This window comes from Lepus europaeus, chromosome 6 (assembly GCF_033115175.1).
Source record: "Lepus europaeus isolate LE1 chromosome 6, mLepTim1.pri, whole genome shotgun sequence".
Lineage (NCBI taxonomy): Eukaryota > Metazoa > Chordata > Mammalia > Lagomorpha > Leporidae > Lepus > Lepus europaeus.
Genome location: NC_084832.1, coordinates 125,122,330 through 125,137,482, shown reverse-complemented (window position 1 = coordinate 125,137,482; position 15,153 = coordinate 125,122,330). Strand labels below are relative to the sequence as shown.

The following is a 15,153-nucleotide window of genomic DNA, read 5'->3' as shown; positions in this document are numbered from 1 at the left end:
TAGTCGGCGAGATAATGCAATGCACCAGACAAAGGCCCTGCACGTGACTTGGTGTCAGCGTCTGTGTGTCCAGCTGCAGGGACACTGTCCCTCTCAGGTTTGTTCAGCTAATGGATTACTTATTAGGGCAAAGGCCCCATTGCCACCTTCCTCTTCCACTCTGCTGCCCGTAATAAAACACCTCCCCTTGGCCCAAGCAAGACAAAGTGATGGTTTTGATGGGAGCTGAAACCCCTTCAGCAGGTGCCTGCTGAGTTCCTGCCTCTGTGCCAGCTCCTGTAGCTGCCTGAGCAGTATGGACTGAACGTCTTGCACATTGTCAGAGGTCTAGAAACTTCACTTAATGATAGGTCAGCAAATGCCCCTTAGTTACCCAGAGTCATTGTGCTTCTTGGTACAGAGCAGTGTGCAGGGGAGACCCTGACTCAGAGACGTGTCTCTGTCCACATGGGGACAGTGCACGCCGCAGTTTTTGTACCGTGGTAAAGCGTGTTTGGTCATACTTGTCAGCTGTGTGTTGTCCTTATGAGAAATTAAATAGATCCGTTCCTTTTGTTTGGCCCCCAAAGCTGTATTATTCTGCTTCGTGAAAGTAAATAGAGCCGCTCTGTGCAGGAGCAGCTGTTGAGGCCTTGCTGTGTGGTGTGAGCCGCCGGCCACAAGCAGTGGTGCTGTCTGCTAGTTCCTTCAGGTCTTCACTTGGACAGCTGGCTCCCTAAAACAGGTGTGCCCTGTATTTCTTTTTATTAAATTGAGTCCTTTTAAAAATGTTAGCATATTTTTATTTGTAAGGCAGAGAGAGAGGTCGGACACTTCTGGTTCACTCCCCAGATGCCTATGACAGCCGGGCTTTGGCCAGGTCCAAGACAGGAATCAGGAACTCAGACTGGTGACAAGGACAGAAGTACTCGAGCCAGGGTCTGCTGCTTTGTGGGTGTACATTAGCAGGAAACTGGATCAGCAGCAGAGTAGCTGGACTCAGACCTGATACTGTAGTTTGGGATGTGGGTGTCCCAAGGAGGGCCTAACTGCTGTGCTAGATTCATGACCTTTAAGAGGTCTCGGAATGTAAAATTACTGTTACTCTGAAGCTTTTAAAGTTCATATCACGGCCTTCTTTTCTTCCCTGGCCTCTTGCCAGGAGGGGGCTTGCTGTAGCCCTGCACCTCCAGGACGTGTGGCCTTCAGACCATGTGCTCTAGGCTTCCTGGCCTAGATGCTCCTCCACGTGGCTGGTTCCTGGTGCTCAGTATGAACCCATATTTACCTAACTCTCGGCCTCTGTTTTGCTGCCAGTGATAACTGGAGGAGATGTGTGAGGACAGAGACCCATCTCCTTAAAAACCCTGCCTTCAACCGGGCTGCGCGCTCAGCTGCTCAGCCCTCTGCCTCTCTGCTGAGCTGCCGGCCTGGCCTGCTCAGGTGTAATCTCTCCACTCAACATGTAACCTGGCTCCTCCCCCTCCCCCCCCCAGTCTCTCAGGCTCTGTCTGGAGAGGTGCCCATCCGTTCCTATGGATGTCCCTTCCCTAATAAACCTTGCTATTTTACCTCCCACTAAAAAAAAAAAAAAAAAATTCATAGCACAAGTTAGGTCTTGTACATGAAAGAAGTGCTTGGAAAATTTTTACAAAATGCCCTGAAGTTGAAAGAGAATTGCTGTTTTCTATTACTTTATTTATTTTTAAAAAAGAGAGGACAAGGCTGAGATGTCATTTTTTGTAAGATGTGTTTATTTATGTGAAAGGCAGAGTTACAGAGAGGCAGGGGCATAGAGAGAGGGAGGGAGGGAGGGATGAAGGGAGTTAGGTCTTTCACCCACTGATTGACTCCCAAAATGGCTGCAACTGCCAGAGCTGGGTCTGTCCGGAGTCAGGAGCTTCATCTGGGTCTCCAACTCAGGTGCCAGGGTCCAAACACTTGGGCCATCTTCCACTGCTTTCCCAGGCCATAAGCAGAGAGCCGGATCAGAATTGGAGCAGCCAGGACTTGAACCGGCGTCCATATGGGAAGCAGGCACCACTGGCAGTGGTTTTACCTGCTACACCATGGTGCCAGCCCCTTGAGATGTCATTTTAACAGGCCACCGACTGTGGAATGTGAATCAAAAAATGGTGACAGACTATAGAAACCATAGCAGTCAAGGAAACAGTGAAATCCCTACCAACCGCTTAGTACCTTTTCTCTGCTGGTACCTGTGTGGGAAGCTGTCTGAGCCATTGGAGGTGGCTGGCTGAGCTTGGTGTCGGAGTGGGCGGAGTCCTCAGGTGGACTGAATGAGCATTGTCATCCAGGGAGGGGCTTGGCCTGGGTTTCTGGTCCCAGCGACTGGTGCCTCTGGGGATGGGTAGTCAAGTGTCTCCCTTGAGAGTCCGTTCTTGCTTATCCGCTCTCTGACTTTTAGACTTGAGAATAATACACCTTTTTCAGGTCCCGGTGTTTCTTCAGACAGGTTAGAGTGGGACTGGCTGGGCCTCAGCTTTATTAGGCTGTTTTACTGTCGCTTTTACATCCCTAGTCCAGGAACTTTAATTGAAATTGGAGGGTGAGTGCTTAGCAGAACAACTCGGTCGATTCACAGCTGGGGATGTTTGTTTGTTTGTTTATTTATTTATTTTAGAGACAGAGAGAAAGGTCTTCATTCCATTGGTTCACTCCCCAAATGGCCACCATGGCCAGAGCTATGCTGATCTGAAGCCAGGAGCCAGGTGCTTCCTTCTGGTCTCCCATGTGGGTGCAGGGACCCAAGCACCTGGGCCATCCTCCACTGCCTTCCTGGGCCACAGCAGAGAGCTGGATGGGAAGTGGAGCAGCCAGGACTGTAACCAGCATCCATATGCGATGCTGGCACTGCAGGTGGTGGCTTTACCCACTGTGCCACAGCACTTGCCCCAACAGAGAGATTTTCTATGAATCAGTACCATTTGGTTTGACCTTGCATTCTAGCTCTGTCTCTTCATTCTGTAAGCAGCATCTCTCTTGATTCTGATCTGTGGACTGGAACTTACTTTGTGTCATGCTCTGTGCTTCAACTGTTAGTAAAATTGGGGGCCGTCCTTTCCAGCATTTATAGAAAAATGTTAGTTTGGGCTTCTCTGGATAGCGTGGTGTTTGTACAGAAGGGGACAATGAGTCTCGGTGGCGTGCTGGGATTCTCCCTTGTCATGCCCAGGAGTCTCAGCTGCTTTACGGACACAGTGGGCTTCGTGGTCATATGTATCTCATTTTGCCTAATGTGAATGGATTGTGTTTTTGGTTGGGCGTTGGGAAGGTAGAAGTCTTGTGTTCCTGTCATACATTTGGACTGGATGATACTTTTAATATCACTTTTGCTGTGTGTGAGGTATGTCAGGAAGTTTGTGGAAAATGGAAGTAAAAGATACTTGGGTGAAAAACATTTTGAAATCCATACATAGTTTTTTTTCCGAAATAAGCCTTTTCCATGAATTTTTGAAGAGTCCCCAAGCATGGATTTAAACTTAATTTTTAAAAAACTTATTTGAAGGACAAAGTGAGAGTGAGAATTGCAGGAACAGAGAGAGAAGGTTTATCTATCTTTGGCTCATTCACCAAATGCTCACACCAGATGGGGCTGGACCAGACTGAACCCAGGAGTCAGGAACTTCACTGGGGTCTCCCAGGTGGGTGGCAGGCCCCCAAGTACTTGAGCCGCCACCTGCTGCCTCCCAGGGTGGCCATGAGCAGGAAGCTGGGTCTGAAACTCAGGTAGAACTGCATCTCAGATGCTCGGTGTGGGGTGTGGACTTCCCAAGGGACTGCTTCACCCACCGCACCACAGAACCGGCCCCTAAACTCACCATGTACTTCCATTTTCACATGAAGTGTTATTCTGTGCTCTTCACATGACCACAGTGTACATGAAAATTGAAATGAAAAATTGCAGATTTCAGGGAAGACATGTTACAATGAGATTATATAATTTTATTTCTCATTATACAATAGGCTTTTTTTTTTAACACTTTTAGTTATTTACTTGAAAGTCAGAGGGGTTAAGGGTTAAGGGTTGGAGGGAGAGGACCCTTCTCCCACTCACTGGGTAACTCCTTACATGCCTACAGCAGTTGGTGCTGGTCCAGGGCCAGAACTGGAACCGGGAACTCAGTACAGGCTTCCCACCTGGGTGGCTGGGATCCAGGTGCTGCCTCTGGTCTGCTGTAACAGGAAGCTGGACCCTGCAGTGCAGCCTGACCTCCAACCCTGGCCCTCAGGCATCCCGAGTGGCATCTTAACCACCGTGGCTGGAAGAAGCAGTGTGATGAGCAGTCTGTGCCTATGAGTAGTATTTTTTATCTTTTATTTATATTTGTGAGTAAAAAGTGTAGTTTATTTTTTACGTAGCTAATGTAGTGAAGTTACATTATTTTCTGTAACAAATGGAAATATGACAGCATTTGAGTCTTAACTGCTATGCAGTAGTTTGCACTGCCATCTCTCCTGGATTTTTATAAGCTCTGAAAGAAAGGGCTTAGTTAACATTTTCTTGGGACATTTAATGAGCAAATATTGGAGCCACAGAAATGATTCGAAAGCTTCCCCTCAAGTGAAAAACTACTTTTGTAAATTAATTTCACAAATCGAATTGTTCTAATTGACTGTATACCAACTGTCCCAGGAGTCATGGTGTCTGCTCAGGGGACAGAAAGGACTATTTTAATTTGATTTCTGCCTGGTAGTCTTTGAATGTGACTTAATTCCCAATATAAATGTGTCTGCTGTTTTCTCTTCTTTCTAGGAATATCTTGAGACCCAATCTCATTTTATTATCCGCCCTGCATGGTCCTGTTGAATATGCATTTGTCTTCTCATTGCACAGTGAAAGGAAAGGGTGACTTCTGAGTGCCTGCAGCGAGGGGGGTTGTCGGGTTGATGGAAAAAAGCAGCTGTTTTCCAGCCGCAAGGGCAGATGATGAGCGCAGAAGAGTGGAAGGCCTGATGGGGGTGTAAAGACAGCATAGATGGGAGTGTGAACCTGTAGACATAGAAATGCTCTAACAGGAGTGTGAACGTGTAGAAATAAATGATGTGACAGAAGTGTGACCATGTAGAAATATAACTGATCTATTGCAAATGATTACCAGTTCAGGGAGGAGGAATGTGAGGTGCTGGGTGAATATTTGGGACCCTCAGTTGTCATCCTCGATAACAGACAGGCTCACCCAGGGAAAGAGGAAACTGAAGTTGTCAACTTTCTAGGCTGTGTCTCATGGAGAGGTTTCTGATGATGGCTTGTCATATAGATCGGAGCATAGCGGACTGCGTGTCACTCGAGTGGTGACTCGGGGGTTCTGTGGTAAGCACACAGTACAGCACTGCATCAGTACTGCCACGCATGACAGCGAACACCCCTGTTCTCCATTTTCACTCTGTGGTAGGCTCGGACGTATCTGTAAACGGAATACATAGGCTAGTGATGGCCTTGGCTGCTGTTTAAAAAATCTTTCCTTTATGCAAAAGAACCTTTAAGCAAGGTCCGTGTTCACCTTAAATTCCAGAATAACATCATGAAACGCATGAAGTCGATGCAATTCAGCAGTCAGTGGACAGTGCCTTCCTAGAACGTTCTGATTGTGTGGATCCATGTGATCCTGGGCTCTGAGCCCCTCACAGCTTTGCATTAGTGACGGCTGGCAATTTGATCCAGGAAGCATTTCTGAATATCAGTACAAAGGTGCTTTAAAATGTTCATGGAAAAATACATTTAAAAGATAAAGTTTATTTTGGTGCAAGTGTTTTGAAATCCATGCATAGTTGTTTCACATTGCTTATTTTCCACAGATCTTAGGAGACCTCTTGTGTCCATAAATTTCAAAAGTTTTTGCAATACAAATTGATTTTTAATTCCGTTTTTCTTGTGAACTTTTTGAAGAACCCTCATATAGTCTCCTGAAGCATTAATGAGAAACCTCTAACAGTTCTTTCAAGAAGTTTGTGATTTGAGTGGCAAGAGAGAGAATGAGTGAGTGCCCCCACCTGCTGACTCACTCCCCAAATGATGCAGCGGCCAGGGCTGGGCCAGACAGAGCCAGGAGGTAGAAAGGCACTCTGGGTTTCCCATGGGGATAGCAGGGACCCAGTTGCTTCAGCCATCACCTGCTACCTTCCAAGGTATGCGTTAGCTGGAACCTGGAATTGGGAGTGCAGTAGAGACTTGAACCCAAGTCAGTCTGATGTGGGATGCGGGCATCCCGAGTGGTATCTTGACTGCTGGGTCGAATGCCCATCCCTCTCAAGGAGGCTCATTTGTGGAATGCAGAGGGTGACACAGTTGGTTACCTGCAGTAGAAGTCTGAGAAGGAAACCTGCACTTTGGTCCACTTCCCAGGTTGCTCTGGTGTTCAGCGTAAGTCATTAAGGGCCGCATTTAGTTGTGGTCATTCGTCTTGTATACGTGCATCCGCGCGTACACACGCGTACGTTTGGGTACATTTGCATATGCTAGTAGAGTTCATGTATTTATAAAAATTCATTGTCTCAGCCCGCGGCCCCTCTAACCTTTGTTTGCTTTATCCCACAGGAGTCTGCTTGACAGAGACACGTTTTCCAAATCTGATCCAAGTAAGTGTGCATCACCTGTTTCTTCACACAGGCTGCTTACTGTGCTTTCTTGATTTTGCAAACGTTAATGAAACACGTAGCTTTTCCTGAATCATTTGATTTGAAGCCTGGAACGCAGTGAGGGGGACCTTCCCTAGCCCTGCGTATGCACCCACCTGGCCAGTCCTGTGGCTCCACAGGGAGTTGCTTGGCCACCGGGGGATAGCAGGGTCATGCCTGTGACTACAGTGTAGGACCACTCACTCTGAAACCAGCCTCTCCTTGTACGACCCTGTGGTAGAAACGGAATTTGAAAGACACCCATTGCTTTCTCTTTCTTTTCTCTTTCTTTGTTTTTTGTTTTAAATAAAAGTGCTATGTAAAGGCATATACAACCAAGTGAAATATATCTGTTCTAGTCTCATCTGAAACTTTTGATTCCTGATTAGAGAAATTGAAAATTGGAGATAAGTCATAAAGTGAACAGGGCAGTTTGAAATCGAAAACAAATTAATCAGTTGTATAAATCAAGTCCTTTTCCAGATTATGTTATTTATGTGTGTGTGTGTGTGTGTAATTTTTAAAGATTTATTTATTTGAAAGGTAGAATGTCATAGATGGAAGAGATACATAGAGAGAAAGGTCTTCCATCGACTGGTTCACTCCCAGATGGCCACAGTGGCCAGGACTGGGCTGCTCTGTTTCTAATACATTTTCATCCTTTGATGATTGCCTTGTGATTGTCTTGCATGGGTCAGGCTAGTTTAATTTTGTTTCAGCATTCGGGGAGTTGGACAAGAAATTGTATACATTCATATCTCATGTTCATGAATGACATTTATAAATGTATTTCTTCATCTTTTGTAGTTTGTGTCTTATACGTACAAGGAGTTGGAAATAAGGAATGGAGAGAGGTAAGATGAAAATTTTCTTTGGAAAAAACCACTGTGCTGGAAGGTGTGCATGGCCATTTGATTAGGGTGATACTTTCTTACTTGTGGTCTTTTTCAATGGAAATACTGAATTTCTTTGTCATTTTATGGAAGTTTTCTGGGTGCTTTGTTTTGCTTACAGGTATTTAGCTGATTTATGAGGTTTTTTTTTTTTTTTTTTTTTTTTTTTTTTTTTTTTTTTTTTTTTTTTGTGGGCTGTTCTAGGCCTGAAACTGATGTTTTCCTGAGACAAACAAATTTAATGTATGTCAGTGTGTTTGTTATGACTCCACAAGCAATTTAAACCTGTGGACTTACTCTTACTGTTGGAGGTCAGCTGCTGATTTTCATTAAATGCCACTTCTACAGGTTTCAAAGTGTGTTGCTTCCAATCCAGTATTGCTGCTTTTTGCCAGCCAGTTACATTATTTGGAAATAAAGTCTAAAGTCAGCTTCCTAATATCTTTATACTTGTACACCATCAGGTGATACAAAAGCAAAGGTGCTGCGATGTTAGTTATGTTCTGGAGTATCTGCATACGCAAGTAGAGAAGTGGTGGCAGGGTGGGGACATAATAAAGTCAAAGGCATTTCACCTGCCTGAGATGGCTGGTGAGCTGGGGAGGTGAGCTCACTGTGTGATGAGGCTGCCGTTCTTGCCTGGGGCTTCCTGGTGAGGTCTGTGCTGGCCGTCAGCCCGGCTTGCCTTGTGTCTGTCAGTGTACCACTACGTCCCAGTTGTGAGACAGCATGTGAATACAGCATCATGCTGTGTCTCACAACCGAGGAAGCACTTGGATCTGTCAGGGCTTTCACGGGTTTGGGTTAGCGGGGTGCTGAGTACCACTTTCCCACATGTGATTGTTTCTGTGTGCCTCCACGTGGTTCTTAAATACTTACCTTGCCTCTTACACCCCCAACTGTAAGCTCAGCCACTTGTATGCTGGATTCTTCTGTGCTCCAGATGTGGCTGATGACATCAACAACCAAAATGCAAAACTGGTGTGCGCGCTCATCCCGACTTTCTCCTGCATCTTTATCGTTTAGTAGCTACCCAGTGCTGTGACATTTCCTTCACTGAAAACAAGCAAGCACCTCTCAGAGCAGCCTCTATCCAGACCCGTGTTATCTTCTGTCTGTCCTGTTGCAGCCGCCTGAGTGTGTGTGCCTTTCTCTGGAGGGTCTGTCAGTCACTCCTCGATCATCTTCCTAAGGGACACGCTGACTCTTGTTCACTCCCAAGTCCCCTTTCTGCGAGGCCTGGGTCAGTCCAGTGGCACTGCTGACCAATCAGTCGTAGGTGCCAGGCTCAATGGGTAATGTCGAGAAAATGGCATTACTGCAGGGCCCCGTGAGGGAGCAGAGGAGGTGAACCTGAATGCTAGAACCAGGCGTGTGGGCCGGTGGAACCCCCACAGATGAGGCTTCGGGAACTCCACCGGCTCAAGGGAGCTTGGGGAAAGCTGATGGGCAGTGTTCCAGAACTGAAGTGAGGACTCAGTTTCCGGGTGCTGAGTGGTGCTGGCTGCTGTAGGGTCAGGCTTGACTCCGAATCTCCCTTGCTTAGCACGCTTTCCATGCTTCGCTTTTGATCAGAGCAGTGAAATGTGCACTCTGTAATTAATGTGTTCTTTCATCACTAGAAGGACCAACTAGTTCCAAGCCCATTACTCATTTGAATGGACTAATTTGCATTGACTAATTTAGTTCCTACAGCTACCTTGAGATGTGGGTGCTGTATTAATCCTGTTTTACACCTGTGGACTCTGACACACAGAAAGGTTGGCTTGTCCGGAGTTACCCTGACCTCAGTTGTAGAGTGGGGATTTCAGCCCAGGCTGCCTGACTCCAGAGTCCTTGCTATAATTCTTTTTTTTTATATATTTATTTCATTTATTTGAACAACAGAGAGAGAGGGAGAGGGAGAGAGAGAGAGATCTTCCATCCACTGGTTCACTCCCCGAATGGCTGCTACAGCTGGTGCTGAGCTGATCAGAAGCTAGGAGCCAGGAATTTCATCTGAATCTCCCACATGGGTGCAGGGGCCCAAGCCCTTGGGCCATCTTCTGCTGCTATCCCAGGGCATAACAGGGAGCTGGATCAAAAGTGGAGCAGATGGGATGAGAACCAGGGCCCCTATGGGATGCTTGTCCTGCTGGCTTAGGCTTTAACCCACTGTGCTATAGCGCCAGCCCCACTAGGAGAATTCTCACCTGATCCCTACCTTCATATTCTGGTTTGTTGCATGGAAAGGAGTTTGATAAGTTGATTCTGGTGACTCTATGATTATTTTTTAAGCTTGATTTGGAGATAGAGACAAATAGAAACAGGAGACCTAGTACATCAATAAACTAGGATATTATTAAGAAAATATCAAGAAAATGTGTTTTTCTCTTAAGTAAAAAAAGTATTGACAAAAGGAAATATACTCGGGTGGGGTGGAGGGGGTAAAAAAAAAAAAAGGAAATATACTCAAAAGGAGTTAAAAACAAAATGAAAATGTAGGTGATGAGAAGTTGGACCTCAGTGGGGAGATACCAGTATATTGTTAGAGCAGGATACCGAATGCTGGCAAATTTATGAGGAATGGAACTTTATTTGTTACCATTTTATTCTGGCCTGGGAAGTCTAACACCAGGTCAAGGGGCCTGAATGTTACAAGAGCCTTCTTGTTGAATCATCCTTGGTGCAAGGCAGAAGGGCCAGAGAGGGGTGGGAAGGCCACAGTCACAGGGTCATCCTTTACTCGAGAACCCACTCCCTAAATAACAGATCCTCTTGTGGAACGATGACGTGGGTGTGACCTGATCACCACACTGTTCCATCAGGGGTTAAGTTTGCAACACCTGCACTCTGGGGGACACGCTCAAACTGTAGCCCCAACTTCTAAGAATTAAGTTCAATAGAATTTCAAGAGTTGAAAGTGTTGAGAGAGATGGCTAGAAAGGAAAGAGCAGGTGCTATAGGTAAGCATCTCACGGTATTGGCAACCAATGAACTTGTGGGGCTGAGGAGAGGAGTAAAAATTAAATATACTACACTTGTCACTCACTCTGTGCAATCCCAGTTTCTTTATTTTGGAAGCCAGGATAATGCAGTAGTTAGAGTATGCACTTGGAGTCGTAGTGATGCTGTGTTCTCCTTTGTAACATGAGGGAAGTGATAATGACTCAAGTTGTGAGGATGACTTGTGAAGGGTGGACAGCAGTGTCTGGCCATGGGAAGCACTGTGTAGTTATGGATACACTGGGATTTTGAAGGATTAAGTGACTTGGATAAGGGTAATGGGACTAGCACGTGGCAGGTAGGTAAATTCCTGCATTATGCAATTTTGTAAAATTAGTCACACATGCCCAGCAGTTGATGGGGAAATGACCTGTGGGATGTATCTGGCCTCAGACCTAATAGAAGCTGTGCAGTTTCACAGCAGCTAAAAAGCTAATGCAGTCTGAGCACTGCCATGATGGAGGCTCCGGGCTTTCTCAAGGCAGATAATGCTGTTATGTTGAGCTATATGTGAAATTGTCATTTTTGCAGGTAAAAAAAAATGGCTGAGTGCTGGGAATTTTATGTGATTCAATCTAATAATATTGTGTTTCTCTCTGGTGGGAGTAAATTTGCAGTGTTACTTTTCAGTTCCACGTTTTAGACCATTGAAAAGCCAGGTATGTGAGGAGGTGTGCCTTGTTGAAGTATGGATAGATGTGTCGTATGAATGAAGGAATACGTAGTCCAAGAACGGTACAGGCTCTAACTGGCTGTCTCGAAGTTCGCCAGCTGTTTTCCTTTGGAAAGGGAGGAGATGGACTGACTTGATGTTGTTCAGTGGAAAACGAGAAGCTTGGCCCGCAGGTTGAGAGACAAGCAGCGCTCGGTGCACTGTGAGTGAGACTTCTGCAGCGTTGAGAGACTTGCACAGTGGAGGGGCTCTCCTGGAACTGTGTCTTGAACTATACTGGATCTCCTGGAACTATTTAAATGGCTCAGTTGAATCAGCAAGAAAGGCATGGGCCTGCACTAGCTGGAGTTTCCTTGCGAGTTTGTGATACGACGCTCTGAAGTTCGAAAGGAGTTTCCATGGCATTTTATCAGTTCTTCCAAGTATCTTTTTTTTTAAAAAAATGATTTTTTGACTTATTTATTTGAAAGGCAGAGTAAAAGATAGAGACAGAATATGTATCTTCGTTCAGCTGGTTCATTCTCTAAATGGCTGCAACAGCCAGGTCTGGGCCAGGCGGAAGCCAGGATCCAGGAACTCCAGGTCTCCCACCTGGGTGGCAGGGGCCCAAGCATGTGAGCCATCTTCTGCTGCTTTCCTAGGCATGTTAGGGAGCTGGATTGGAAGCAGAGCAACTGGAACTCTGAACGGCACTTTGATAGGGGATTATGGTGTCGAAAGTAGCAGCTTAACCCACTGTGCCACGACACGGATCCCTCTTCCAAATATCTTTTTTTTTTTTAACTTTTATTTAATGAATATAAATTTCCAGTGTACAGCTTATGGATTACAATGGCTTCCCCCTCCCATAACTTCCCTCCCACCCGCAACCCTCCCCTCTCCCACTCCCTCTCCCCTTCCATTTGCATCAAGATTCATTTTCAATTCTCTTTATATACAGAAGACCAATTTAGTATAAAGATTTCAACAGTTTGCACCCACATAGAAACACAAAGTGAAACATACTGTTGGAGTACTAGTTATAGCATTAAATCAAAATGTACAGCACATTAAGGACAGAGATCCCACATGAGAAGCAAGTGCACAGTGGCTCCTGTTGTTGATCCAACAAATTGACACTCTAGTTTATGGCGCCAGTAACCACCCTAGGCTGTCGTCATGAGTTGCCAAGGCTATGGAAGCCTTCCAAGTTTGCCGACTCTGATCATATTTAGACAAGGTCATAAAAGACAGAGTGAGGATAGTAACCAATGATCCTAAGAGTGGCATTTACCAGGTTTGAACCATTATACAGCATTAAGTGGGGAAGACACACAGGTTGGGAGTAGAGCCATTGGTGGTAGAGTAGAGGTTATGATTACAAAGGAATGAGGCCCAAGTGCACTAGACAGGGTCTAGAACAAAGGACAGAGTCATTATTAGAGGAGCTAAGAAAGGTGCTGTCTAAGCTACAATTAAGTTTTCTGCTTGAGAGGCAAATAGAACCTGACAGAAGGGGCTTGATAATAATCTGGTGGGCTTTAGGCCTTGTAAGTGAAGAGGCCCAGACCTATCCTTCTCTTCACATGGGGTACATCCAAATATCTTTTAAGTGTTGAACAGTAGTTTAATAGGGTAAAACTGCGGTAGATACTCGTCCTGGTTGTTAAGATGGTTAGGATTCCTGGAGTCTGGCTCCAGCTCCTGATTCTAGCTTCCTGCTGATGTGGACCCTGGGGAGGCAGCCTGTGATGGCTCAGGTTGCTGGGTTCCTGAATTAGTTGGGTTCCTGTCACTCGTTTCGGATACCTGGATTGAGTTCCCAGCTCCTGGCTTTCGCTCCTTGGCCATTCCAGGTGTTCGGGGAGTAAGCCAGCAAATCAGAGTTCTCTCTCTGTATGTCTGACTGCCTTGTCTGTCTCTCACGTAAATAATGGTTTTTATTATTAAAAAAATAGTTAATGTATTCTGATAATTATTGCCAGTGTATTTGAGACTGGCAAGGGAAAATATAATTTATTAGTAATTTTAAATATTCAATAGAATCATCCACTGACCAAGTTGACCAGTATGTATTGGGAAGTTATTATGTAATGTGGTAGTAGATAAAATTAAAAATACAGTGTGTCTACGTTAGTGAGCACTCAGTGCAGTTGGAGAGCTTTCCCGGTAATACCACTATAATAGTGCTGTCAGTTTACCAGTTTTGAGTATCAGTTTCATCCCAGTAGTGTGGTGGTTGTGTTTGCCTGAGTTCAGGTGCATTTTGCAAAAGCGAGAGGTAATGAGCCATATGATTTTATGTTCTGAGATGAGTTACTTTTGGCTACTAAGCGGGGAATAAGTGAGAAAAGAACTTAAAATATGTTGGAACAAGTGCTCCAGAGAAATAGAAATACTGTTTACAATTAATCTGTACTTGAAACTTGCAATTTAAAAATTGTGTCTGACACCATTAGAATGGTCTTCTTATCTACAATAAATTCCGTCTAATGATTGTGAATTGTGAATTGTGTAAAGCTCTTGCAGTGATGGGTCTTTCACAGAGCTAGGGACACTTCAGTGCCACAAGTGATGAAAATATGGACGTCTCTCAGTGGCAAGTGGAGGCGGCCAGCGGCACCGCTGAAGACGTAGTCTGTGCCTTGAGAGGTTCCCGGAACGTGGCACTGGACTTCTGTGAGTGAGTGTTCAGTCGTCCAGAGATGATCCACTCTTGGAGTTACTTGTAAACAGTTCACATTATAGGTAGTTTCAGATTCTCTAACCGGTGTTTGATGAGAAGCAAGCTGAAGTTCTTGATAAACCGTGGGGGTTGTGTCTCTCCAAGGCAATTAGCTCTGCTTTGAAACGCTGATTATTCCCGTTCTGTTCCATCTTGTGACACTGAACCCTGATCACATTTCTTTTTAATCACTTTGCTTTTCTAATGTGTGAATCTTAGATTCTGCATTTCTTTTTAAAGAAGTGTTAGCCATATCCAACAGGTTCAGGGTGTTGTACTTTAATTACTTCTAGATTCAAAGTGGTTGTTTTTTATTTTTGAAACTATGCCAAACTTACCAAAAAATTGGAAATGTGGTACAAAGGATTGTTTTTCTTTGACCCATTTCAGAGTAAGTTGTTGACATGCTGCCCTAACAACAATGCGTTATTGCATGCAGGACAGACTCCCTCACAGCTGTAATGTGACGATGAGAATGAGAGAATCAACACTGCTGTGCTCAGATTTCTGCTGTCTAACCCTCAACCCCTATTCCAGTATACAGATTGGTGTACATGAATACCAGCTGCATTGCCTGTTGCCTCTGGCGGTCTTCCCGCTGGGGTGGGGTCTCCTGTCCACAGTGTCCTGAGTGCTCTCTCGGTCTTTGCTAGTTTTTCATGACTTTGATACTTTGAAGATGGAATGCCAACTGCTTTGAAGAATGGTACTCATTCTGATTTTATTTCTCGTGGTACAGCTCTGGGTGAGATGTCACAGAAGGTACATGGTGCTCTACTTGCATCTTGTCCTGTGGTGACACATTTCCATTGTCACATTTCTGATTAGGTTAATTTGATCACTTGCTTCCAGTGGTATCCACCAGCCTTCCCTACCCAATAGCTGTGTTTTCCTTTTTGTAGTTTATAACTATTTTGAAGGGTCTTCAGCGGATAGTATACTAGGGGATACTTGGAGAGTGTGTACATGTCTCTCTGCCATTATACCTTTCTTCTTTTTTTTTCTCTGTGGACTTATTTCTTCCTTTATTCAGTGAGTTTTTATACGTGCCTGTCCTTTATCCTGGCACCTAAATTGTGCGAGGTTTACCCAGTGGACAGGTCTTGCCCCTTGGCAGGTGTGCGTCTGTGTGCTTTGTAAATGCCTCCCGAAGTCTCTGAGCGCATGTTCTTTCTGAGACAAATTGTCCAGTGCTCTCATTTTTCCTCTGTTTAAATTCTGCTTAGCATAATTTTGAATAAACTGGGTTTCTTTTGTATTTTGTTAACATGGTTTATCTTCTC

General features: G+C 45.0%; 1 protein-coding gene across 1 annotated transcript in view; it reads left to right on the top strand.

Annotated features, from left to right (window-relative positions):
• Positions 1–15,153, top strand: part of CPNE8 (copine 8) — a 250,977-nt gene that overhangs the window by 29,350 nt on the left and 206,474 nt on the right. The window contains exons 2-3 of the mRNA XM_062195063.1: positions 6,536–6,576; positions 7,423–7,469. Coding sequence (XP_062051047.1) covers positions 6,536–6,576; positions 7,423–7,469 — 88 coding nt within the window. The remainder of the gene's footprint in view (positions 1–6,535; positions 6,577–7,422; positions 7,470–15,153) is intronic.